This window comes from Ursus maritimus, unplaced genomic scaffold, assembly GCF_017311325.1.
Source record: "Ursus maritimus isolate PB19 unplaced genomic scaffold, ASM1731132v1 scaffold_16, whole genome shotgun sequence".
Taxonomy (NCBI): Eukaryota; Metazoa; Chordata; class Mammalia; order Carnivora; family Ursidae; genus Ursus; species Ursus maritimus.
In genome coordinates, this window is record NW_024424008.1 from 56,315,723 (window position 1) to 56,341,440 (window position 25,718).

The 25,718-nt window shown below is 41.7% G+C and overlaps 1 protein-coding gene and 1 long non-coding RNA gene across 4 annotated transcripts in view; one reads left to right on the plus strand and one right to left on the minus strand.

Moving 5' to 3' along the window:
• FDX1 (ferredoxin 1) overlaps positions 1-14,996 on the minus strand; it is a 29,538-nt gene extending 14,542 nt beyond the window's left edge. The window contains exons 1-2 of the mRNA XM_040631243.1: positions 14,815-14,996; positions 9,607-9,731 (exon numbers count right to left, since the gene is read on the minus strand). Coding sequence (XP_040487177.1) covers positions 9,607-9,731; positions 14,815-14,981 — 292 coding nt within the window. The 5' untranslated portion in view covers positions 14,982-14,996. The remainder of the gene's footprint in view (positions 1-9,606; positions 9,732-14,814) is intronic.
• A 274-nt stretch (positions 14,997-15,270) lies between these two features.
• LOC121102931 lies at positions 15,271-22,129 on the plus strand. Of its 3 annotated transcripts, none has more exons than XR_005835088.1 (3): positions 15,271-15,400; positions 21,408-21,476; positions 21,557-22,129. It is a non-coding gene; the product is annotated as an uncharacterized LOC121102931 (long non-coding RNA). The 3 variants fall into 3 exon arrangements; XR_005835087.1 differs by lacking the exon at positions 15,271-15,400 and adding an exon at positions 17,785-17,846 and having other exon boundaries at positions 21,601-22,129; XR_005835086.1 differs by lacking the exon at positions 15,271-15,400 and adding an exon at positions 17,811-17,846.
• The last annotated feature ends 3,589 nt before the right edge of the window (positions 22,130-25,718 follow it).

The window sequence follows — 25,718 nt, forward strand, 5'->3', positions numbered from 1 at the left end:
ATAATTTGAGTGTTTGCCAACAGGAAAAAGATCATTTTGCATACATATGTACACATGTGTACCTTACTTTAAGATTATTTTGTAGAGATACCATGCTAACAAGAAAGACTGCCCACCTCGACCTAATCCCTTTCCCTCAAAAAAATCCAGAAGATAACTGTATCATTATATATTAAAAATATGAAACCATATATAAGTATAAAATCTAATTTTCTAGAGTAAAGTTTGATCTAGCATAGCCAGTAATACAGTATAACAATAGGAAGTCAGTAAACATGATAGGAATATATATAGATTTATGTGAACATTATCAGGATTTCCCAATCTGAACAATTTCCCTCAAAAGAGACATGAAGGAAATAGGTGAATATAGCAAGAAAAAAACCAAGGTCTCAGGTTAATTTGATCAGAGAGGTATAGCTGCCCCCTAGTGATGGAATATTACAATACACTCTGAAAACAGATCCTCTGAAAGATCTAAATCAATATAAAAGTTGGGAAAAAAAATTTGGAAATAAGCATGCTTATAAGTGTGTTGCTTCCAAAATTTACCATTTTTTTCCTTTTATGTATACACTTTATTTCTATTCCTTTTATTCTGCTTTTCCTTTTATTTATATACTCATGATTTCATATACAGAGAGGAATAAAACAGGAATGATTTTATCCTCCATCATAGTCTTTCAGGAGGAAGCTGCACAAGTAAACAAAGGAATACATAACTAACAGACTGTGATAAATGCTATGAAAGAAACAGGATGCTGTGAGGAGAATAAAGGGCTTAGGGCAGTGAGAGGAGTCCTACTTCAGACTGGGTGGTTGAGCAAAGCCTCACTGAGGAAGTAACACATCACATGAACCTAGGCGGAAGAAAATCCTGTGTACAAGAGAAAGGAGAGAGGGGGTGTTCCAAGCAGACACAAATATAAAGTGTGTATGAAGTCTCAAAGTAAAAATCCTGGGTGAGGTCAGCTCTTGAGAAAAGGCAAGTGTGGCCAAAGTGAGAGAAAGAATGGTGAGAAATCTGGGAGAGGAAGAAGGGCGGTGGGGCCTCTTAGGCTGGGGTAAGGAATGTGATTTGTATCCCAAGTGACACGGGAAGTTATTCGTGCTTTGCAATCAGGGGACATGCCTGATGTGTTATGACAAATCACCCCAAGACTGGGCTCAAGAGCGGAAACAGGTCCGCACAGCTCCCCGCGTGCAGCGCCTGGCCAGCCCCAAGAAGCGACTGCAGGATGCAGGAATGCAGGGAGATGTATTTTGGAGGTACAGCTGACAGAAGCTGCTGATGGCACTGGAGGTAGGGGGTGGGCGGAGAAGGAAGAGTCACTCTCTGGTTTCGGGCTCAAACAGCTGAGCAAAGCTCATTGATGGCAGGAGAGACCCAAGGAAGAACTAGTTTCAATGGGAGGAAAAAATCAAATGCTGTTTAGGTATGTTGACTTTAAAAGGCCTGTACAATTTTCAAGAAGAGATGTAAAGTAGAAAGCTGGGTCTGTCAAGTCCAGGGCTCAGGGGAGAGGAAAGCTAACAAGGTAACTGCAAGAATTTATGGGCATCTACATGGGGTTTAGGGTCACAGAAGGGATGAGGTCACCCGGGGAGAAGCTGTAAAAAGGACTCCGTACTTGGTCGGCCTCCCTTGAGTAGGACTTTCGAGGGCAACACTGAAAGGGTCTCCGAATTCAATGTTAGGAATCAACCAAACAGCCGCCCCCAGAGTTCTTGACCTCATTTCCTTCATCTTTATTCTAGAAAATGGCTTAGGATTAACTCTATCTTTAGTGAACCCGGTTTAGCTTATCTCAAGTTTATACTTACATGTCCAAATTTCTGGACATGTTCAGGTCGTTGGTCTTTAAAGCTTCTCTCCTGAAACCACACAGGTGAATGCAGAATTCTCATCAAACTACTAAAGACTGCAGCGTTAAATTTTCTATAGTAAGGCGTTCTAAGGGGAAAGATTCTTCTAGTGGTTACTTCAGTGAGATGGGAAACCTTTTTTTTAGGTTTCATTTATTTGACAGAGCACAAGCAGGGGGAGGAGCAGACTCCCCACAGCAGGGAGCTGGCCATGGGGCTCGATCCCAGGACCCTGAAATCATGACCTGAGCAGAAGGAGATGCTTAACCGACTGAGCCACCCAGGCACCCCTCAGAAACCTTTTTTAATGTATTCTTAAAATGTTCTATAATGAACAATGAACCTGTATTAATAACCATGTTAATAATAGTAGCTAATGTTTACTTTAAACACTTGCTTTGGTTGCTCATTTGATCTTTTCAGAAGCCTCATAAGGTAGATACTAACATTATTCCCACTTTACCCTCGGAAAGAGCAGGTATGGAGAGGTTCGGTACCTAACCCCCGGTCACAAAGCTGGTGACGCGGCAGAGCTGAGAACCAAACCTGCACACGAAGACTCAATTCTTACCCATTCCAACTAATGGCCTTCAAAAAAAAAATCTTTTTTTATTGTAACTCTCAGTATGAATTCCATTCTTCACCACGACCCAGCAAACATATACTTTGTAAAACAGCTAAACAAATAGTTCATGAAATAATACCCTTGCAAAAGATGGGTGTGTTTTTATGTATTCTGTTCTTTCTGATTTCTTTAAAATGCTTGTTGGGAGCTACTAAACTGGTTTCATAATCCACTAATGGTTGCAACCTGCAGTCTGAAAAACAGCATACTGCGATACAGTCATTAATGATGAAATATTGTAAAATTTTTAAAAAGATACTTTGAGGTATTAAGATCACAATACTTACACTTGCTTTGATTTAGAAGGAATTAATGGAAAGCAACTCAATTTTCTTGATTTATCTACTGCAAATAAAGCATTTACAATGCTTTGAGAAAAAATGTGGTTTCAAGTAACAGAGGTTGAAAGTCAAATAAATGTTAAAGTTAGTTTTCACTTTTATGATTTTTTTCGTCAAATGGCACATTTAGACAGCTTTTGCTAACCAAGAAAACAAACAATACCTCATCAGAAAAACAGGCAAATAATTTGAGCAATTTGTAAAACAAACTCTACTAGGTAATTCTATCCCTAGTAATTTATTGAAAGGAGATTATAAAACATATACATAAAAAAGTATTTCTTAGGGTGTTCACCTTAAGTTTATTTACAATAGTTGAAAACTGGAAGAAACCTAAACGTTCAAAGAAAGAGATGGGTAAGTCATGGCATATCCATAAAACAGAAAAACAGAGACACTGTATTTATTTTTTTAAGATTTATTTATTTGACACAGAGAGAGAGAGCACGCACACACAAGCAGGATGGGCAGAGAGAGAGGGAGAGAAGAATCCCAAGCTGACTCCACATTGAGCACAGAGCCCAACGTGGGGCTCGATCCCATGACCCCGAGATCATGACCTGAGCCAAAACCAAGAGTTGGATGCCCAACCAACAGCACCCCTCAGGCGCCCCCAGACATTTTGAACGATGTTTACAAAAGAGTATTTAATGTCAGATACTCTCTCTTGGAATATTCAATGGGGAAAAAAACACCAACACATTTAAAACCAATCATCTTTTTTATGCAAGGGATGCTAGTTCCAAAATTCTCACAGAAGTCAAAACTCAAGTCGAGACTAATTTTCTCACAGAAACAAATGCCAAGAGGGGCAGCGCAGGAGTGCTGGGCATTCAGCGTCTCCCGCACTCCCATCCCACAAGCCTGCTGTGGGCAACAGCCACCACGTCCGGGGGCACAGGACACACGGTGGCACGCCTGCACGTCTGGTACCAGTCTTGAGCTCCAAGAGGTTTTTCTGAGCTTAAAAATATTTTTGCTTTTTAAAATCCTATTTTCTAAGCACTTCTGCTTACATGGCATCTACTCCTCAATTAAGAGCACAGAAGGTCGGGGTGACTGTTGAACCTTCATCTTCTAGCGTTAGGTCACGTTTAACTTCCACTCCACAGTTACTGGTTTGGGGTACGTTCCAGCACTATGCCATCACTTGCTGAGTTAGTGAACACTGTTACGGGATATTCAGATTTCCGTTTTTCAACAGCATAACAGGCACAAGTTCCACTGCTCCTGTCAAAGATCAGGAATCACTTCTATTTATCTGCTGAAGTGTCCACCATATGGCGTCAGCACAAACACAGTTTATAATTCACCATGATTGTCAGCTTAAAATAAAGTGAATCTCTTCACATTTTAAAAATGTGGAGAGATTCCCACAATTTCACACACTGTATAGAATATGGAATTTCAATAGTTTCATACTGCCCTTATTTTATGTAATCCATGTTTGCATAAAATGTAACCACAAGATAGGTTTTAAAAAGCATAGAAATGTTATTAGTGGTTACAGAGAATAGAATAATGGATGGATTTTATTTTACATGTTCAGCACAATGTTCTCAGGGCTCATCCATGTCGCAGCTTATATCAGAATTTCAGCTTATTTTATGGCTAAATAACAGTCCACTACATGTATATACGACGTTTTGTCTATCCATTCATCTACTGGTGGACACTTGAGTTGTTTCCACCCTTTGACCGCTGCGAACACTGGTGTACAAGTATCTGTTTGCTTTCAGTGCTTCTGGGAATACACCTGGAATGGAATTGCTGGATCACATGGTAACTCCGTATAATTATTTGAGGACCTGCTAAACTGTTGTCCATGGCGGCTGCACCGTTTCGCATTCCCAGCAGCCATGCCTCAGGCCTCCAGTCTCTCCTCATCCCTGCCAACACTTGCTCTTCTAACATTTTTCTGACAGAAATCATCCTGATGGACATGAAGTGGAATCTTATCATGTACAGATTTTTATATAATAAGACAGACTAATGCAAATATTTATAACACTTTCCTAATGTCATAATATTCTGAAGACCTAATATTAATTTAATCATTATGAAAGTCCTACGAGGTGAGTACTATTATTACCCTCATTTGACAGATAATGAAAGTGAGCCACAGGCAAGGTCAATGACTTACTCAAGTCATAGGAATTAAAGTAAGTTACTACAGGAAAAGTTAAAATAGAGAAAAGTGGAATAAAGATGAAAACCTTACCATCAGATCAAGAAGAGACAACCAACACTGAACATCTTCTAATATCTTTCTCAGTGCATTCTGAAAAATCAAAAGCAACTAAACACATTGTGTTTTCCACTGACAAGCATCTATCTATGTGATTATACACTGTGAATGTTACTTGTATTAGACACATACTGTAATTTAGAAATGCCATCGTGGACTTACACAGTTCCTGTTGTTAGATACTTAGGCTGTCTCCTGTTTTTCTTACAGATGTTTTGAAGACAGGTAACCCATTCACACTGTTCAAAACTCAAAAAGGATAAAAAGTTGTAGAATGAGCAGCACCAGGGTGGCTCAGTCAGTTAAGCATCTCCCTTCAGCTCAGGTCATGATCCCAGAGTCCCAGGATGAGCCCTGAGTCAGGCTCCCTGCTCAGCAGGGGGGGAATGCTTCTCCTGCTGTCCCCCCCCCCCCGCCTCACTGGTGAGCTCGCCCTCTCTCTCTCTCTCTCACTCCCTCCCTCTCTCTCTCGAGTAAATAAAATCTTTTTTAAAAAGTTATAGAATCAAAGTCTCCCTCCTACCAACAGGTTACCACTGATATTTGTTTTTAAGACTCCTTCCAGAGACTTTTTCTTAACACAGCCATATAATATCCTGTTGTATAATTTATACACCAGCCCTCTATTGATGGGCATTCAGTTGTTTCAAATCTTTTGCTGTTACAAATATCTCTGCTGTAACAGCCCAGTACACAGGCCTAGTGCATATGATCGAATCTGTGGAGAAATTTATAAAAATCAATTTACTGGTCACAGCCTCCACATTAGCTTTCTCAGAGCTCTCAAAAGCTCAGCTTTCTCAAGGGCACAAAGAACATTCATTATTTCATTTCCCCCACTTAGAGTGGCAATGGCCTCCACACATTCCGATGTGAAGATGCCAGAGATCACCTCCACGTAGGTTCCCTCAGCATCCTGAACTTCTGTAACAGCTGGTGTCACATCTTTGTCTGGTAAGTCTATCCCCCGGGCCTCCTCGGGAGAGCTTCTATTGAATGTGTTTTCTTTCCTGAGTCTGGACCACGCTTCCCCATTTCTTTCAGTGCTTGACTTTTTTTTTATTGCAAGTGGACACTGCAGATAATATGATGTGGCACCTGTGGAAATGAGGATTTCCACCCTGTGCCCTGGGTTTGTTGCTGCTGCTAGGTGCTTCCTGGCGACTCTCCTGTTCTAACTCTCTGCAGTTTGTCTTCCTTGTTGTCTGCGGCCACTGAGGTCTCTGCTCGGTTAGCTTAGTGGCCAGCCAGATGACCGGGCAGAGTGTCCTTCAGTGCTTGGAACCAGTGAGTCTTCTACCCTTTGCTGATGAGCTTGAGGGGAGGGAGGGATGTGCACACCCTTGACATTCAAGCAGCCTACGTGTTCGTCTCATCCTTCACCGCGTGGGGCCTGAAGGTGATCCAGAGGTGAGAGCCAGGACCCTGTCGCGTCTTCCCTGGGTGTGAGCGAGGTCCTGCACGTGGGCATGGCCTTCCAGATCCCCAGGGCATTTCAAAGCCACTACGGACATCTCATTCCCCAGATCTTCCTTTTACATTTCTGGCCAGGATCCTGTCTGCCCTGCCGGTGTCACTGTGTCAGCAGCTGTGTGAAACAGCTGCAGGTGACCGTGGGAGGCTACAGCCTGAGGCACAGACCTTCTTGCACACAGGAGGCAGGCCAGGTAACAACTCCCTGTGGTGGAGCTTTCCTGGGCAGCTGTGGGACAGGCGACAGGTTTCTGGAGACTGGGCTTCCTGAGGAAATCAAACCCCATCTGTCCCTGCAGTGGCTGCAAGGCTGCTGGATTTCACAGCTCCCGTAGTTCCCAAGCTGCGGAGTTTTAAGGCTACTGCAGAAGTGGGGAGAGGATGAGGGAAGGCCAAGTTAAAATGCCACAAATGCTACTTCTTACCACGGTCGGCGCTGTGCTAATCCTCAACAACCCTGTGAGGTTAGCACTATTATAATCCTATTTTACTGAAGAGTAAACTGAGGCATACAGATTTTCAAGTGGCTTGCTCCAGGTCTCATGGCCAGTGAGGCAGTGTTAGTGTTGGTTTACGAACCATGATCTGATTCCACAGTCTATTCTCAATTACTGCGTGCTTTTCATTTGCGTACTTTTTTCATGTGTGTACTTTTCATTTGTGAGACAATAATTCAGAGAAACTAAGCATAGTTAAAAGTGTAGCTTAATATGGGGGCGCCTGGGGCGGCTCAGTCATTGAAGCATCCGACTCCTGATATCAACTCAGGTCATGATCTCAGGGTCGTGAGTTTAAGCCCTGCGCTGGGCCCCACACTGAGTGCAGAGCCTATACGGAGCCTACTTAAAAAAAAAATTTTTTTTTAAAGGTATAGGTGAATATGAACTCATGAGGAAGATGAATTGTAGATAAATTTTATAGAATATATATTTTACATAAATTACCAATGAGTTCCTTCCCTAAATTAATCATTCTTAGCCATGGTACAGATCCGAACCTTGCGGAACTTTTCACAGATCTACCCGCACAACTTTGCCCCTCCCTGTACTATTTAGGACGGAATGCAGGTGGCTGCATTTTTTAAAGTTCTGTAGAGGTTCTGAAACTCAGTCCCATCCCAGAACCACTACATTAGACTAACAAATTCCTTAAAATTAGAACTGTATCAACTATTTCTGGGACAGGTGTTCACATACAAAAGACACTTCTTAGGGAAAATGGTATAAAGGAAAAAGCAGAGGTTTGGGAGTCAGAGACCTGGGTTGGAGTCCTAGACCTCCCACTTGCTCCACGTATGACCCAGGGGAAATTAATTTCTCTGAACCTTACTTTCTTCATCTATAAAACAGAAGTTTAAAAAACGAGTCTACATCTTAGCGCTATTACAACACATAACATATGCTGGAATGTTGAATGCGCTCAGAGGGCAGTTGTTATAATTAACCCTGAAACTGACGTAGATTTAAGAATTCAGCAAATATGATGCACTGTCAACTCTGAACAAAATCTACTCTGTGAGGTGCCTGAGCAAGAGCTCATAATTTCATACGGGAGAGGGCACTTCCTCTAAAAACGAAAACTGTGATGAGCATTAACACTGACAGGCGTATTTACTGTATGATGGGAAAATGGAGAAATAATTCTGATCTGCAAAGGGGTCTTAAAAGTGCAATGTGAATAGTGCCTTGAAAGAATCCTAGTCAGATATACTCCTTGGGCTTTACTGCAGACCAATGGTTCTCCAACTTTAACATACATCAAAATCACACGAGGACCTGATAAAACACACATTGCTGGGCCCTACCACAGCCTCTCTGCTTCAGGAGGTCTGGAGTGGGTGGGGCCTGAGGATCTGCATTTCCCAAGTGACACTAATGGTACAGGGAACCCCCTTTGAGAACCACCACGCCAGAGAAAGAGAGCGCTTGAGCAAAACTGACAAGTGATAGACTGTGTATCCTTGAGCTATAAGAAGGCAGTTTCTGGAACACCTGCTTTGCGTGAGTGGGTAAAGAATATGGTCAGATCTAGACATAAAAACTTTCTAACTAAAACACTTCCTTTCTAACAAGAGGCAGATAAACTGCCCTTCCGAGGAAGGGGAATGGACATTCAAGACTCTGTGTGGTGACACAGGTTAGCTGGACATGTTGCGGTAACTATTTTGCAATATACACAAATATCAAATCAGTATATGATACACCTAAAACTAATATAACGTTAAATGGCAATTATAGCTCAATAAAAATAAAACTTTAAAGAAGAGTAAGTAAAATAAAACTCACTTAAAATAATGCATGAACTCTATCAATACAAGAAAACACCAATCAAATTCAAACTGAGAGAGACATTTCATAAAATAACATACCAGTACTTTTCAAAAGTATCAAGGTTGTGAAAAACAAGAAAGGACTAAGGAAATGTCACAGACTGAAGGGACCTAGTCCCTTCAGTCCCGTTGCATAATACCTAAACGCAACGTGGGCTCCTAGGTCGAATCCCAAAACAAAAGACAGTCGTGGGAAAACTAGGAAAATTCTATTAAGTCTAGGGTTTTTGAGTTATTGAACCAACATTAATTTCTGCGTTTTGATTATTATACCACAGTTATGTAAACCGTTAACAGTAGGGGAACCTGAGTGAAGATTATATAGGAAAATTCTTTTCTCTATGAAGATATTTCCAATTATAAAGTTAAAACCAAAAAACTAAGTCAAAACTACTCCTCCATGATATGACATTCATTATCTCTAACCTGGTGTCGTCCAACTCCACTTGCTACTCCCAGCTTAGCAGCACGCAAGTCATCAAGGTAAGGTAATGAGGCAACAGACTTTAGGGCACATGGTCAATTCAATGTACAAAGAAGAGAAACACGGTGTCACTCATATTCTTTATAAGCGAGAATTGAACACTAACGCATCCTGAATTTTAATATTTTACTTAGCATGCTGAAGGTTAAAATTCTGAAAAAAAAAAAAACAAAAAACCCAAGAAGTTGAAACCTATTTAATGGTGTCACTTATAAATTTTAAGGAATGTTCCATACTCACCAAAACCATCAATATCTAGATTATTTTCAATCACAACATCTAGTAGGGAGTCACCAACTCTGCCTTTGGCCGTTAATGTCTCACCGTCACGGTTTACAAAGTGAACTGTTATTTTATCTTCTGAGCTGGAAAAGGAAGCAGTCCTTTATTACTTTTAGTAATTTCAAGAGATACTTTAAAATAACTGTTTTCAGAACTTGTGAGGTCCAAGAAAATAGAGTGTGCGTGCATCTAGGTGCACGCATGCACACAAATATGCTTTTTATAGTATTTTCTTTCCTTTCCAAAGTTTATGTGAGAAGACATCACAAAGCAGAGGCATGTCTATCTATCCACCCACCAGAGAGGAAGCTCTACCTACCACCTTAAAGGAAAGAGCAACTACATTCCTATCAAGGCCACCTGTTGTGTCACCCCAAGGGTCATGGTCATGGGTCACGGTCATGTGAAAACATTTAGCAATCCTCATCAGTCATGAAATCTCTGTTGCTCTCACATAGCCGTCTGAAAAGCAACATCTCTATGTAGTGTCCCTGGAAGATGAGACCATGGTTGTGGAACACTGTAAACAGGCCAATCATTCTGTTATCAGTCAGACACCCCTTGTTGTTGTTTTTTTTTTAAGATTTTATTTATTTATTCGACAGAGATAGAGACAGCCAGCGAGAGAGGGAACACAAGCAGGGGGAGTAGGAGAGGAAGAAGCAGGCTCACAGCAGAAGAGCCTGATGTGGGGCTCGATCCCGTAACGCCGGGATCACGCCCTGAGCCGAAGGCAGACGCTTAACCGCTGTGCCACCCAGGCGCCCCAGTCAGACACCCCTTGGGCAGGTGTCTGACTGGAACTGTTGCTGGGAGGCAGCAGGCCAGTCGTTTTCTGAGCATTTAAACATCTCACCTTGGTCCACATCATGCACTCAAAAATCAAAGGGACTAGAGTAGATTTGTATTTGTTTGAATCAATGGGAAGATAAATACAATGCCTCCTTACGTGTTTTATTATAGGATATTATATTATCCATCAGAGTTAGCTGACTGACTTAAATTTTCTTCCCTTCTCACAAACATCACTCCAAAATTTGGGAGAAGAAATTATATAATCAACTAGACGCCTGTCATCCACCATTGGTCATTTTTAGTTTTTACCTTACAACTGAAAAGATGTATTTCAGCTTAAAATAATTAGTTGCAATTTTCACTACTGCCAATAGATGGTATAATTCGTCAAAGAAAATTTCAATGTAAGTAAAAACCTAGAATTATATAATTCCAAATTATCAAGTCCAATTATCTTATTTAACAAATGAAGCAACCGAAAGCCCCTTTCGGATGATGCCCTCCCTGATAATTCAATGCTGAAAAAAGAGAAGTCTACGAATTAAAAATTATCGTGTGTGTGTGTGTGTGTGTGTGTGTGTGTGTGTGGCAGAGAGCAGGGGGGAGAATGTCCCTCTAAAAGGGCCTGTGCTCTCCAACTTCTTTTCACAGCCAAAAAATACTTTAGAAGTAAGTACTCCTGAACATTATTCATGATTTTCAACTAGGTAACTGCCATCTCTTCAAGGCAGAATGGCTGCGAATGAAGATGCTCTGGAAGCAGGGTGGACCACTCTGGAGGTTATTAAAAGAATACAGACTAAGAAAGAATGTAGGAGACACTGACCTCAGAGATATTCAGAGGGCAGAAATAGAAGGTTTTGTTGGCCCTCTATACGAGGTAGATTGAGAAAGAGGGAAGACACACTGCTGAAATCTGCAGCTCAGGCAATGAGCGGGGTTCAGTTTAACCTAGAGTTAGCAGAGATGGAGCAGCTTTGGCGGAAGACAGAAAGGAGTTCAAGTCTAAACCTGCTTTAGTTGTGTTAAAAGAAAAAAACCACAGGAGAATGTCCGGAAGCCAGATGGAAATACGGGTCCGAGCCCAGCACTTTAGTCTAGGGATCTGACATGGACAAATGCCCGGTAGCGAAAGCTGCAGGAAGGACGAGAGCAAGACTCCCATCATATATGTACACCACTGAAAGCCAGAGGTTTTACAATGGCTGTTCTTCTGGAGCATTCTACAGCTAAGCTTACAGCACAGAAAGCTCTCTGACGTCAGACTCCTCTTCTGTAAAATCAGGAAAACATTTATATTCTAGTTTAACAATGGAGGCAAAATACCTAATGCAGAGGAGCACTCAACAAACACTGATTAATAACTTTGAGGCCTCAGTCCTTTTGTTGCTAAAAAGCCTGAACTGCTATGTATTAAAGGTGTACAGTCCCTTGGGGCGCCTGGGTGGCACAGTGGTTAAGCGTCTGCCTTCTGCTCAGGGCGTGATCCCAGCCTTGTGGGATCGAGCCCCACATCAGGCTCCTCTGCTATGAGCCTGCTTCTTCCTCTCCCACTCCCCCTGCTTGTGTTCCCTCTCTCGCTGGCTGTCTCTATCTCTGTCGAATAAATAAATAAAATATTAAAAAAAAAAAAAAGGTGTAGAGTCCCCACAAAAAACTACAGGGTAAGAGCAATGAAAGGTTTGTCAAAGGACCAGAGAGGAAGCAGAAATGAGAGAGGAAGGGTAATCTGCAGTCGACAGAGAACAGAACTAAGAATCAGATGCAGATCCTAGCTGTGGCTCTGACACACACGCATGAGATGACCATGGGAAGCCGCTTAGTTCCTGGTGGGGAAGATGGGGACAACAGTGACTTCACCAAGTGGCCGAGACAATTAAAGGAAAGTGTGTGGAAACTTTGTTCCTTAAAGCATTGTGCACATGTACGTTACCCAAATAACTGTCCCCGTTTGCTATTAGTAATTGGTAGTGGTGGGTTTTATATTCCCCCCCTCAACTCTAAGAACTAGCCAAAAGCTTTTAGCTGTTCCCCAGGATAACACCTCATGCACTGAGAAATACAATCCTTCTAAATCTTGTACCATCATTCATTAATCAGTCAGCACCACAAGCAACTTTTTTCTTCACTTGTTACTTTTTCCTACTGCCATTTACTCTGCTCAACCACAGCAGAGATTTTAACGAAGCTGTCGGGAGGGGCAGTGGTAAAGTTCATAACAGACTTCTCCTGGGGAGGGAAGCGATAGCTGCTGATGCCTACCTTTTCACCATACAGGGTGGCCCCTGGGGCAGTTGGTCCAAGGAAAGGGCCCCTTCTAGGGCTCCCTCCTTCCATAGATGCCTTAACTCTTCCAAACGACTCAATGGGCTAAAGAATTATCAACTCTTACGGTGCTCAAGAAAACAAGCAAAAACGGCTTACGTTGTATTCCTAGCTTGCCAGCTACTTAATATGAAATTTTTATTCCCTACCCCACCTACCTCCCAGGATTTTCTTGAGAGCGAAGTACAATTTTTGTGAAAGCCCTTTGGAACCTAAATCACTACAAAATACATTGTGTCAGGGTATCTTGGAGCGAAAGGAGTTTTTTCAGTTCTCAATTACTGATAACTTGGCTGCCCGTTAAACTTCCTGAGACAGAACTAGTTTCCAGGCTGCTCTGTCCAATGGAACTTCCTGCACTAGCAGAGATGTTCTGTACCTGCAATGTCCAATACAGTAGCTATTGGCCCCACACAGCTGTTGAGTACTTGACATGTGGCCAGGGCAACTGGAATACTGAATCTTTTCACTGTATTTAACATACGTTATCTTAAATGGCCACATGTGGTTAGTCATAACCAAACTGGAAAACACAAGCCTCAGACAGTTAAGACTTGGAAAATCTAGCTGTAACTCCAAAGTCTGTGATACAAGGCACAAGGCCATTCACTGAAACTGTGCCAAGGGGGGGTGGGGGGGGGAGCAGGATTATGAGGGAACAGATGTGCTTCCCTTTAAGACAACTTGATATAACCAAGTTCAAACTTAATATTAATTTGGGGGAGGTAATTCCCATTTACAAAATACTCATGTTCCCCTTTAAATACTAGTTTTGCAAATATGTTCAATATATGTCCCAATTTATACACGGTTTTTCAATGCATCCATTGCACAAAGCAAGATACGCATGCAGAGAGGTCAGGGCAGGGAAATGTCAGGGAAATAGGGACAAATAAATCTGGCTTGCCTTCTCCACTATGTCCCTCACAGTCCACGCAACAAAAATTTATTGGGCACGCACTACATAACAGGATTAACGGGGAAAAATGATTAAGTCCTAGACTCTGTTCTTGGGGACCTTATCAACAAGAAACCAGATAAGGCAGTATACAAATCCGACACTCTCTTCCTCCAGTTCTTGCATCCTGCTACTTGACAGCAAGGGGACAGAGAGCTGTTCAAACCTGCATTACATAAGGCTCCACCACACAGCTACACTCTGAAATGGTGAGTACATTTTAACTCTATTACATCAAAGGGGATTGGGTCTTTGAAAAACAAATCGGCCCAAGAATATAAAACTTCAACATATTTGGGGGACATCTGTTCACATCTCTTTCAACATTTAATACGAAACACAACACCGTGGGCCTAAGTAGCTACTGCTAACAAGTGGCATCCCCTGAGCCCTCCCCATTTGTCAGGCACAAATCTACCTGTACTACCTGACTTATTCTTCAAATTAGCGTACGAGGCCTATACTAGTGTTATGCTCCATTTATAAGTGGGGAAACTGAGACCTACAGTGATGGAGGAAGTTAGGCATTAATCCCAGTTTAAAACTCTGCCTTGCCAGTCCAAGGCAGAGGCTTTTAGCCCTCTATCAGCTCGGAGAGAGCGGACAACGAAGTACAAGGGATAGAGTGGGTGTTTTCCAAACAGGCATTCCCCTGCCAGAGAACTGGACACAGAATGTCCTAACAGGGCCGTTCGAAAACTGCTGGCCAGGACATCTGTGGGGAGCATCTAATGAAGGTCACTGCAGGCGCCGGGTAAAGCAAAGGTCAGGGCCGAGCCAAAGCACGGGAGAAGGGTGGCGGCACAGCGCGCGGCTTTCTGGAGGGCCCCGGGAGGCGCTGGGAAAGGGAGAACTGGGATCCCGGGGCCCCGCTTCTCGCAGGCGTTGGGGGCTGGGAAAGGAAACCGCGGCGCGACACCAAGGAGACAGGGCCCCGAGGCGAGCCACCTCCCAGGCGGGGCGAAGGGCGAGCAATCGCGGACGGCGCCCGGGACGCAGGCGCCCGGGAAGAGGCCGCGGAGCGAGAAACCCCCCCGCCGCTGCGCCGGGGACCCCCGCCCGCATGCGCACGCCGGGCCGCGTCTCACCTGCTCCGCGCCGGCGCCGACACGCTCAGCGTCCGGGGCAGCCCCACCGCGCCGCCGCCCCGGCCGGGTGCCGCGCGGGGTCCGGCGAGAAGCAGCCAGCGACGGGCCGCGCCGCCGAGGGCCGTGGAGACGGCGCGCAGGAGCCGGGCGCCCCCCGGGGCGGCCATAACCGGTGGCCGGGTAACAACCGGAAGCGACGCGGGCCGCACGGCAGCGCCAGCGAGTGGCTTGGCGAGTGTGAACGGGCCGCTGCGCCGGCGCCGGACGCCCGGGGGCCCGCGGGGAGGAACGCGGCGGCTGGGGTCCCGGCAAGGGCCTGCTCTGTGCGGCGGCCGCGGGCTGCGCGCGCCTTCCGGGTGACCTATAAACCCGGCGGCACCCCAAGTGCAGCGCCTCCCCCTGCCTGTTCCCACGCCTCCCGGGCGGGTGTGGCCTCTAGGGGGCGGGGCTGAGCGCGGGGTCGGCGTACCTACCGACCAGGTTCGCCGGCACCTTGCTGCTCCGTCCACCGTGGGCGCGCAGGAACGATGAGTTGTCAGTGGCAGCCGAACGTCAGACCGCAAGATACTATACAAACGACCTGCAGGTAACGAAACCGCTTCTGTTCCGCACTTCTCTCGCCTTCTCCCTGTTAAAACAGAACAAAAACCAATGTGGGCGATTATCATCCCGGAGTTCAAATTAGGGAAAAAAGGAATTCTGGGCATTGTCAAACAAGGACAGTAGGAAATTCCACAATGCCAACAGGCGTGATACACAGAGGAACAATTATGATTATAAAGTCATAAAGATCGCAATAATGAATAAACTCGGGGATACTTGGAGAAAGCAGGTAATAATCCAGGGTAAATAAATGCTCGTTCAGCACATGAAATCCTTGAGTTTGGAAACTTTAACGACCTGAGATTTTTTTTTTAAGGGCTTCTACAAAACGCAAGAAAGATGAAATTTAAAATACACGTTATCGTGAGTGATACGTTGTGGTGGAAAGAACGTGGGCTTTGAGGCCAGAAATAGCAATGTTCAAATCCAAGGTCTGCCACTCCTGAGCTCTGAGACCTTGGATGAATTACTGTCCTCGAGGATCAGAGTTTCCAAAACACTTAAACACTGATAAGATGTTCCAGTGTCCAGGGCCGTTCTGAGGGTTACAGAAAAAATCGCGCAATGGCATACTGCGTCACAAACATTAATATGATAACTTCCTGAGCCCCTTCCTAAAGCCATCTTTAGAGACGCTAAAGGTCAAAGTCAAATGGATATTTCAGATGTGCTAAACACAATAAAAGATACTTTAAAGAATATTCAGAACAAGAAAGTATGGACCGAGTAAAGTTTCTCGAGACAATGTGTGCTGGGCATTGAACCTGATGGCAGAGAGAGGGCAGTCATTTAGCTCCCAAACTGCCTAACTCTTCCCATAAAGAGAAAGACTTTAAGGCTGGAAAGGGCACAACAAACCCTAACAAGTAGTCGGAAAGAGGAGATTGTGAAGAACAGTTAATTTTTTTTGTAAGATCAAATCTTCAAAGTGAGATGAATTAATTGTAGGAAGAGAACAGGAGGGGCGGGGAGTGCAGACTTTCTTCTCTCAAATCCAGCTTCAGCTGGGTTATGGTGCTTTCAGCTTTGTGCTTGGTGGGGTAGTTTGTATACATTGTTCATCTTAGTAGCCCCCATACTACCAGCCACAGGACTTTGAGCATATCAGGTGGGCAGTAAATATTTGTGAATAAATGAATGTTGTCATGTAACTTCCAGTAGTAATCATAACAATTCATGAAGCACGTACATGAAAATCAAAGATGGGAAAAATGTTCTCCGGATTTTCAATGATGAATAAGGCTGGATTCCAGAGATTACAAATATCAATTCAGTAGTATTCCAGAGGGGATTTATAAACATGTGATCCCTGAACACAGATTTAAAAAGCAATATGGAGTTACTGAGGAAGAGCTTTTGCTTATGTATTTCTCCATCTTATAAAAATCCCATCCCCCGGGCACCTGGCTGGCTCAGTCCATAGAGCACATGACTCCTAATCTCAGGGTCATGAGTTCAAGCCCTACCTTGGGCCTGGAGCCTATTTAAAAAAACAAAAATACAACTTCCACCCCTCCATCTTTGAGTCTGTCAAAATCTGTCCATATTTTGAAGCTCATTTCAAATTCCGTCTTTCCCATGAAGTTGTACCTGTTTATCCCAACAGATCATCCTTCCCCTCTGCTGAATGCCTAAGATCTGTCTATTCTTGTTAAAACTGATAGCACCTGTTATTTCAAATAGAATAATGTTCATGAGAGTGCTTTGTAAACTGAAAAGTGTCATAAAAATTCAGATTCCGTGTTTGTTGAGCACCCACTGTGCACTTCATGGTACCATGTACTCCCTCACACACACTCTCTGTAGCTCCTGTAGACAGAAGCTCCCAAAGTAAGGATGCTGTCTTCTTCATCTTCATCTTCCCAGCACCTGGCATAGCGCCTGGCACAAAGCAGCCATTTAATAATGTCTTTGCTAAGAACTGTGTTAGGAACTTCCACAATGTGTATCTCATTTCATTATCACAGCAACTCTGTAGAGTAGACATGCCTTTAATCAAAAACTATTGACATAAACAATATGGAGATCACCGTGCGAGTGCTACAGACACAGCAGTGAATAAAATAATCCCTGCCCTCTTATTTTACAGCTGAAACTAAGGTGCCCAGGGTGTCTTTCTTGGCATCATACTGCTAGTGAGTTGTAGATCCAAACTGTAAATACAGGTTTTCCTGCTTCCTGGTCCCAAATCAGGGCATAAACACAAGAAATGATATTTTTATTCTTCTTATTTTATTATGTATTTATGTATATAATTATATATATATACACATTTTTTTTTTAGAGAGGGAGGAGCAGAGGAAGAGAGAGAATCTCAAGCAGACTCCATGCCCAGTGCAGAGCCAGACACGGGGCTCGATCTTACCACCCTGAGATCATGACCTGAGCAGGAATCAGGAGTCGGACGGTTAACTGACTGAGCCACCCAGGTACCCCTATTATTGTATATTATTAATGTGTATTTACATGTCACATTTTTCAACTCTATATTCGGTAGTAGATGTGTAAGATTCTACACAGTCCATATAATTTAGGGATAAGGTCAACAATTATCTAAATTTTTTTTAAAAAAGAGTACAAAATTAGACCTAAGTATATTTCACCCCTAGAAATTACTCCATCCGCAGGTAATTTATTAACATGACTGATGATACTGGTATGTTTCCTAAATTTAAGGATGTAATTGATATTTAAATTAATTGACCTTTCTGCCTACTGTCTCACCTTACTCTAAGACATCCTCCATACTGCTAGTAGGCTGATCCCATTAAAATACTGATATGATTGTGTTACTTTCTTGATAAAAACCCTTGAATGACATTTCATCACCATTTATTAATATAAAACAAACTGCTCAGCTGGACACTCAGCTCCCCTCCAGCTCTGCCTTCCACTGCCCATCAATCCCTCATCCTGCCTTTCTCTGCAGGTTATGTTGACTTCCTGAACCTGGTTGACTTAGAGCCAGCCCCCAGGACTCCAGTCCTTGGAGGAACCATTCTCTGACACATGCGCCTTTGGGAGCCTTACACACTAGAAATCCCTCTGTCACAGCTTACGCTTAAATTGTTATATGCAAATAAGAGCTTGGATCAAGTGACTTGCTCAGTTTCAGGTCCCGTTTCTTTGTTAAGATTACTTTTTATATACTTTTTAACTTTTTAGTGTGTCCTTCAAATGTTAGTAGTTGTCTTTTTTTGTCATGTCAGCCACTGGTGATGAACAATTCGTTTGGGGTTGCAAAATGCAGGTGTCCTAATCCTATCATTCCTTCTTCATTGATCACCTAGCCTACTTCTATAGACAGATTTGCCTTCATCTTCTATTCATATCTACTGAAGTAAAAACTCGAAAAAGTAGGATAAATGCTTGGTTGTTTCCCTTTTTTTATCTGCCATACTTACAGCTTTATGTTCTCTCTTTATTCAAAAGCTAGTTGGCTTCAGAGGGGAGGGGGTGGGGGAATGGGATAGGCTGGTGATGGGTAGTAAGGAGGGCACGTATTGCATGGTGCATTGGGTGTTATAAGCAAGTAATGAATCATCGAACTTTACATCAAAAACCAGGGATGCACTGTATGATGACTAACATAATAAAAATAATAATAATAAAAAAGCTAGTTGGAAAGGTTATAGTCTTCTGGGGCACCTTGGTAGCTCAGTCGGTTAAGTAACTGACTCTTGATTTCGGCTCAGGTCATGATCTCAGTGTTATGAGATTGAGCCCCTGGTCAGGCTCTGCACTGGGCATGGGACCTGCTTAAGATTCTCTCTCTGCCCTCCCTCCCTTTAAAAAAAGTTATAATTTTCTTTCTTTTTTTTTTTTTTTTTTAGATTTTATTTATTTATTTGACAGAGAGAGAGAGGAGTACACACAAGCAGGGGAGCAGCAGAGGGAGAGAGAAAAGCAGGCTCTCCCCTGAGCAGGAAGCCCATGTGGAGCTTGATCCCTGGATGCTGGGATCATGACCCAAGCTGAAGGCAAATGCTTAACCGACTGAGTCACCCAGGCACCCCTATAATTTTCTAATAAATAGTATATTTCACTAAATTTTCAAAATCTATTGGCATAAATTTTTTCCTAGTATTAATATTTTTTTTTAAATCTCTGATATATTGGGGTGCCTGAGTGGCTCAGTCGTTAAGTGTCTGCCTTCGGCTCAGGGCGTGATCCCAGAGTCCTGGGATCAAGCCCCATATCTGTCTCCTCCGCTGGGAGCCTGCTTCTTCCTCTCCCACTCCCCCTGCTTGTGTTCCTTCTCTCTCTGGCTGTCTCTCTCTCTCTCTCTCTCTCTCTCTCTGTCAAATAAATAAATAAATAAATAAATAAATCTTTAAAAAAATATCCCTGATATATCTATACCTACATTGCTTTTCGTATTTCTTATATTATTTTCTGAGTCTTTTTTCTTTGAATAATCTTAGCAAAATTTTATTAGCCTTTTCAGATAACAGCTTTGGACAGTGATTTTCTGTGCTATATCTTTGTTTTCTAATCTTATTCATTTTTTTTTTTAACGATTTTATTTTTAAGTGGTCTCTACACCCAGTGTGAGGCCAAGATCAAGAATCATACACTTTACCAACTGAGCCATCCAGGTGCTCCTTATTTATCTTTATAATTTATTTCATTCTGCATTCTTAGAATTTACTTGTTTGTTCTTTTTCTAACTTCTTAATCTAGATACTTAGTTTATTAATTGTCAATTTGGTTTTTAAAAGAAGTATTTAATTTCTCTAAGTATTTAAGTTTCCTCTAAGTAGTGTGTTTGGCTGTGTCAAGAGTTTGAAACGTGCTCTTTTCTGTATTGTTTGGTTTAAATATTATCAGATTTCCATGCTGTTTATCCTCTGATGTTGAGCCATTTGGAAGTGTTTTAAATGCCTAAATGTACAAAGGTTAGAAGTCAGTAACACCGCAGAAGCAAAGATCAGTGAACCTGAAAACACAGCAATAGAAAGTTTCCAGAATGACATCCAAAGAGAAAAAAAACTAGAAGAACATAAGAACATGGCATTATTGGCCTGTCAGACAATATCACATGATCTGACACACTTCTTTTTGGAGTCTCAGAAGGAAAGAGAATGAGACTGAAGTGAAGACGTTTAAGACATTTTTAAACCAACAAAAATTAATAGAGCTATTGTTCTCAGACTCACTGAAAGAAGTTAGATAAAGAAGGTCTTTGGTGGGCAGCTTCTGACATGGCTCCCGTGATCCGTACCTGCTGGGATTCACACCTAGGTGTAATCCCCTCCTCTTGAGTGTGGGCTGGACCTAGTGATTGCTTCTAACAAATAGAATACAGCAACAGTGATGGGATGTCACTTGTCCACTATGTTACAAAAGACTGTGAATTCTGTCTTGCTGGTTCTCTCTGTTGCCCTCCTGGTTTACGTGCTTTGATGAAGCCGTGCTGGGGACGCTCACATGGCAAAGAACTAAGGACAGCCTCTAGCACACTGCCGGCAAGAAACCGAGGCCTTCGTCTAGCTATCCAGTCATGAACCTGAATCCTGTCAGCAACCATCAGAGCAAGCTGGGAAGCAGGTCATTCTTCAGTGGAGCCTTGAGATGACTGCACCCCAGCTGACACCCTAACTGTGGTCTCTGAGGGACCCTGGAGCAGAGGGCCCAGCAAAGCTGCCCCAGATCCAGAAACAGATAATAAATGTTGTTTCCGTTCATTATACTTTGGAGCAATTTGTTATACAGCGATAGATAGCTAATATAATGTTCTTCAAGAATAGTGAAATTGAACCCAGAAGGAAGGACTAATAAGCAAGAAGAAATGATAAGCAAAAAATTAGCAACCATATGGGTAAATCTAAATAACAATTGGTTGTAAAATAATAACACCAACTATGATCTCATGAGAAGATAAAAATAAGAGTAAGAGAGAATTACATTGTTGAGCCAAAATGCAATTAGTAATAAGACCGAAGTGTTATTGACACAATCCTCTCTCCCTTTCTTCTTTTTGGTTACAGAATGTCTTGCATTTTAGCCGAGCACATGTCTTACTAGCCAAAGACTACATTTCCCAGCCTCTTGTGCAGGTAATGTGTCCCTGTAACAGCTTTTGCTAAAGCCACGCAGGTAGAAGTGATGTGTGCAACCAGATAACCTTTTTTAAAAGGAAGCTCTGTGTTTTCCTTTCTGTCTGTTTTCCTTTCCCACCAGCTAGAAAATGGCAACAACCAGGGTGATCATGTGAGACGCAAACACAGAAGCTAAATACTAGAGACGACAGCCGGTCAGAACCAGCCTACCAGCCTGGGTTCCCGCGTGACTGCGTGTGGCAGAGTCGCCTCCCAGTGCTGATGCTGCTTCCCTGCTCTGCAGACCCCCAGCCCACTTCTGAAATGCTCCTGAGACAGAAGGTAACAATGATGCTCCTGAAGGTACTTATTTTAAAGACTTTTTGTTACCACAGCCTAGCCTCGATCCTGACAAATACATCATTTAAGCTCCAAAAGAAAGGGAAAAAAGCATTTAAAAGCATGTATTTTAAGAGAATAAAATGAAATCTTGAAAGTAAGTCCCAATATCTCAAAAGTCAATGGATTAAATACACCAATGAAAAGGCAGACTTTCGTTGAGGATGTGAAAATTCTGACTTTATGACATTTAGAAGAAATATATCAAAATTAGAAAAAGTATAAAAGGATAAATACCAGGTAAATACAGTCAAAAGATAGCTTGCTGTATTGCTGTCCAATTAAAGGGACTTTATTTAAACCCAATTAAATAGACCAGGAAGAAATGTATTATAAAGAATAAACATGGTCACTAAAAAATGCTAAGCATTTAAATTAATTTGGAATCTCTAGCAACTGTAAACGTACAAGTATCTAAGAACATAGCATATATTTATGAATATATATTTTATATAAAACAATTTCATGGGGAAATGGGCAAATACGCAATCACATAGGGAGATTGTTAACGTACTTGTTTTGGTAATTAATGGATCAAACATTCAGTAAGACTAATAAACTTGACATATGTAGTAACCTGTACTTAGTTAAATAATCTAATTTTCTAATTAAGTACAGAGGGAACGCTTATAAAAATTGACAGCGTCCTGGGTAATAAAATATCAGTAACTCTTAAAAAATTGATATAGAGACTACATTGTAGTTGAAAATAAAAATAGCGGTTATTTACTTTGTTCTAAAACTTAAGTATTTCGGAAGATAGAAACTTTCTAGAGTTATGTGTCGGTTAACTACCCTGAGATATTTATAAAATTCTGATATTTCAATGTTGGCCTATCTTGTTTTCAGGACCGTATTGTAGTAGAGGTCACTAACATACATTGGTCGTGCTTTATTCACACTATTATTATTGAAAAAGGTGAACTGCACAATGTTAATTCATTTCTGTTCAGTTTTAAGTTAGGGAAAATGGTCAGAAATTCTTTCAACTCTGCAATTTAAAAAAATGCAACGTAGGCTGTGTTTTTAATTTCTAAAATTTGGGCCAAAGTATTTCTTGTCAAAATAGTTTCCAAAGATCTAGTTTCACCAGGCATAGGAAAATCACCCAGTGCATTTATACACATATGTGTGAGGCAGAGACAGATTGAAATTGCCCTTGAGTGATACCAGTGATTTGATTTTCTTGCCAATAGCTCAAAAGTCTTCTTTAGCCTCAGGCCTAGACTAAGTCATCTTAAATGTTTGTAGAACAACAAACTGGCCTATTGTGCACCTCATTCATAGGGTCCAAGCCAGGAGAATATATGGTCTGTGGTGCTGTTCTTTCACAATGTGTCATTTTGAATGTTTTAGTACAAAACACATAATAAATGGCTGTAAGTCCTATTTCCTTGCAAAAGATTGCTACCTTGAGGTATTAGTTCTCTTTTTCAGCCATATCAAAATGATTATCTTATAATTCTGTAGGTCAGATTTGAAATGGGACTCACTGGGCTAATAACCCTAAGGCACCAGCAGGGCCACATTCCTTTATAGAAGCTATAGGAGAGAATCTGTTTCCTTGTCTTTTCTGGCTTCCAGAGGGCCACCTGCATTTTTTTTTTCTTCATCTGAGAGAGAGTGAGAGCAAGAGAGTGAGCACAAGCAGGGGGAGGGGCAGAGGAGAAGCAGGGAGCCTGATGTGGGGCTCATTCCCAGGACCCTGGGATCATGACCTGAACTGAAGGTAGAGGCTTAACCAACAGAGCCACCCAGGCGCCTTCTTTATTTTTTTCCCACCTGTATTTTTGGGCTCACTTCTAGCTTTAAGAAATCAGCAATATCTGGTCAGCTGGTTGAGTCCTGATATCATCACATCTCTTGGATCTTTCTCTTTTTTAAAATATTTATTTATTTATTTATTTATTTATTTATTTATTTATTTTTAAGTAATCTGTATCCCCAACATGGAGCTTGAACTCAGGACCGCAAGATTAAGAGTTGCATGCTCTTCTGACTGAGACAGCCAGGTGCCTCTCCCTGACCTTTCTTTATCATATCTCTCTCTTACCACAGCAGGAAAGGTTTTCACTTTTAACAACTCATGTGATTTGTGGGGGCCCATCTGAATGATCTAAGGTAATCTCCATTCTCAAGGTCCCTACCTCTAATCACATCTGAAAAATCCCTTTTGCCATATAAGGTAACATATTCACAAGTTCCAAGAATTAGGTCATAGACGTTTATATGGGCCATTATTTTGCCCCCACATTTGAGTTTAAATATCAAACAAGTTCAGCATTAATACTAACCATTAGAGGATCCTTTCCATCATCACTTTTACTTTCTGGCCTGATTCTGATCACTATTCATTAATTAAGATTTCAAGACTTTCCTCAACATACAGAAGTAATGCGTATTGTGCCTACTATTGTCCCTACCAAAGATTCCACGGTCACTGAAATGTTTTACAAGAGAATAAATACGATAATAGCTAACATTTATTGAGTGCTTATTCTACTCAAAGTACTCTTCTAGGTGCTTTACATGTTTTGAGTTATTTAATCTTCACAAAAACCCTATGAGGTGAGTATCGGCATCATTACCATTTTACTGATGAATGAAGTTTCTTGAAGTTTACATTTAAATTAAATGAGGTTTAGGGTGTTATCAAAAGAAATGATAGCAGATGGCCCTCAGTATAATGGTTTTTATAATATACAAACACAGAAAATGTATTACATATTTTATATTACATTCTATCAAAGATGAACATATTCACCTTTAGATTTGAGAGAAAAACTAGAATGGAATCTATACATTTTCATTTCTTTGAATCTGAAAGAAATGCATGTGCTGGTGTGTGTATACACTTGTATACATGATTATGTATGTGAAGAGTGATTAACTCAGTATATAAAGGGATTTCTTCCGGTTGTTTTTCATCTTGTTCCTGACATTTTTGCTCTATGATATCTGTTCAAAACATTAAGTGTGTATTTTGCCTTTGGAATTAATATGCAGATAATAATTTGGAGTTGTTAATATGCTTGTGTTGGGGAGGAAAGATTTTACTGTACCCATCAAGGTTCTTCTGGCTGATCTAAGAATTAAATTGACATGCAACAGATCAACAGGAAAAAATCAAATTTAATTTTGTTTCACAGGGAATCAAAGACATAAGATTCCAAAGACAGTCAAATGAGGTATATATGACATCCTGAACTAAGGAAAAGGGGGTAGAGGGTTTGGAATTTCAGAGGGAAAGAAAACAATCCACAGGAAGATGAAAAAGAATAAATGTTTGGTAAACAAATGGTTTTCTGGGCCACTCAGAAACAATGGGACAAAGAGAGGGTTTTGATCAAACAGACCTTCCTAGGCTGCTCCCTTCTACCATAACCAATTCATATTACAATGTAGGTAACTGTGGTGATAGTTCTCTTCCTATAGCAGGTCCACAATCTAATCCTTTAGTCAGTAAAATTGCTTCCTAAGTCTTTTAATGAAGAAAGCTTGAAATAATCTGCATGCCAGAATGGCACATTGGGGCTGACTTGCCCTTGATTCCTGCACAGGCCAGACGAGAGTAAAAAAACAACAGTAAAAAAAAATTCAGTTAACAGGACTGTGGGACAGATTAAAACCAAGCTCCAGTAGGGCAGTAATTGATTTCTTTGGGTTAAGATTGAGTAACTAGAGAGCAATTGCCAAATATCCTTGGACTTGATTGACACACAGCTTCAGGTTACAAAAAATTGTTTTTGTTCTAGTCCAATGTCAATCATCACTTACAGGAGTTTCTGAATATTACTTTGTTGCATAGCCTCAGCTTTGGGGTCTGCTTTGAAGAATCTATTTCTATCAAACCTTTAAATT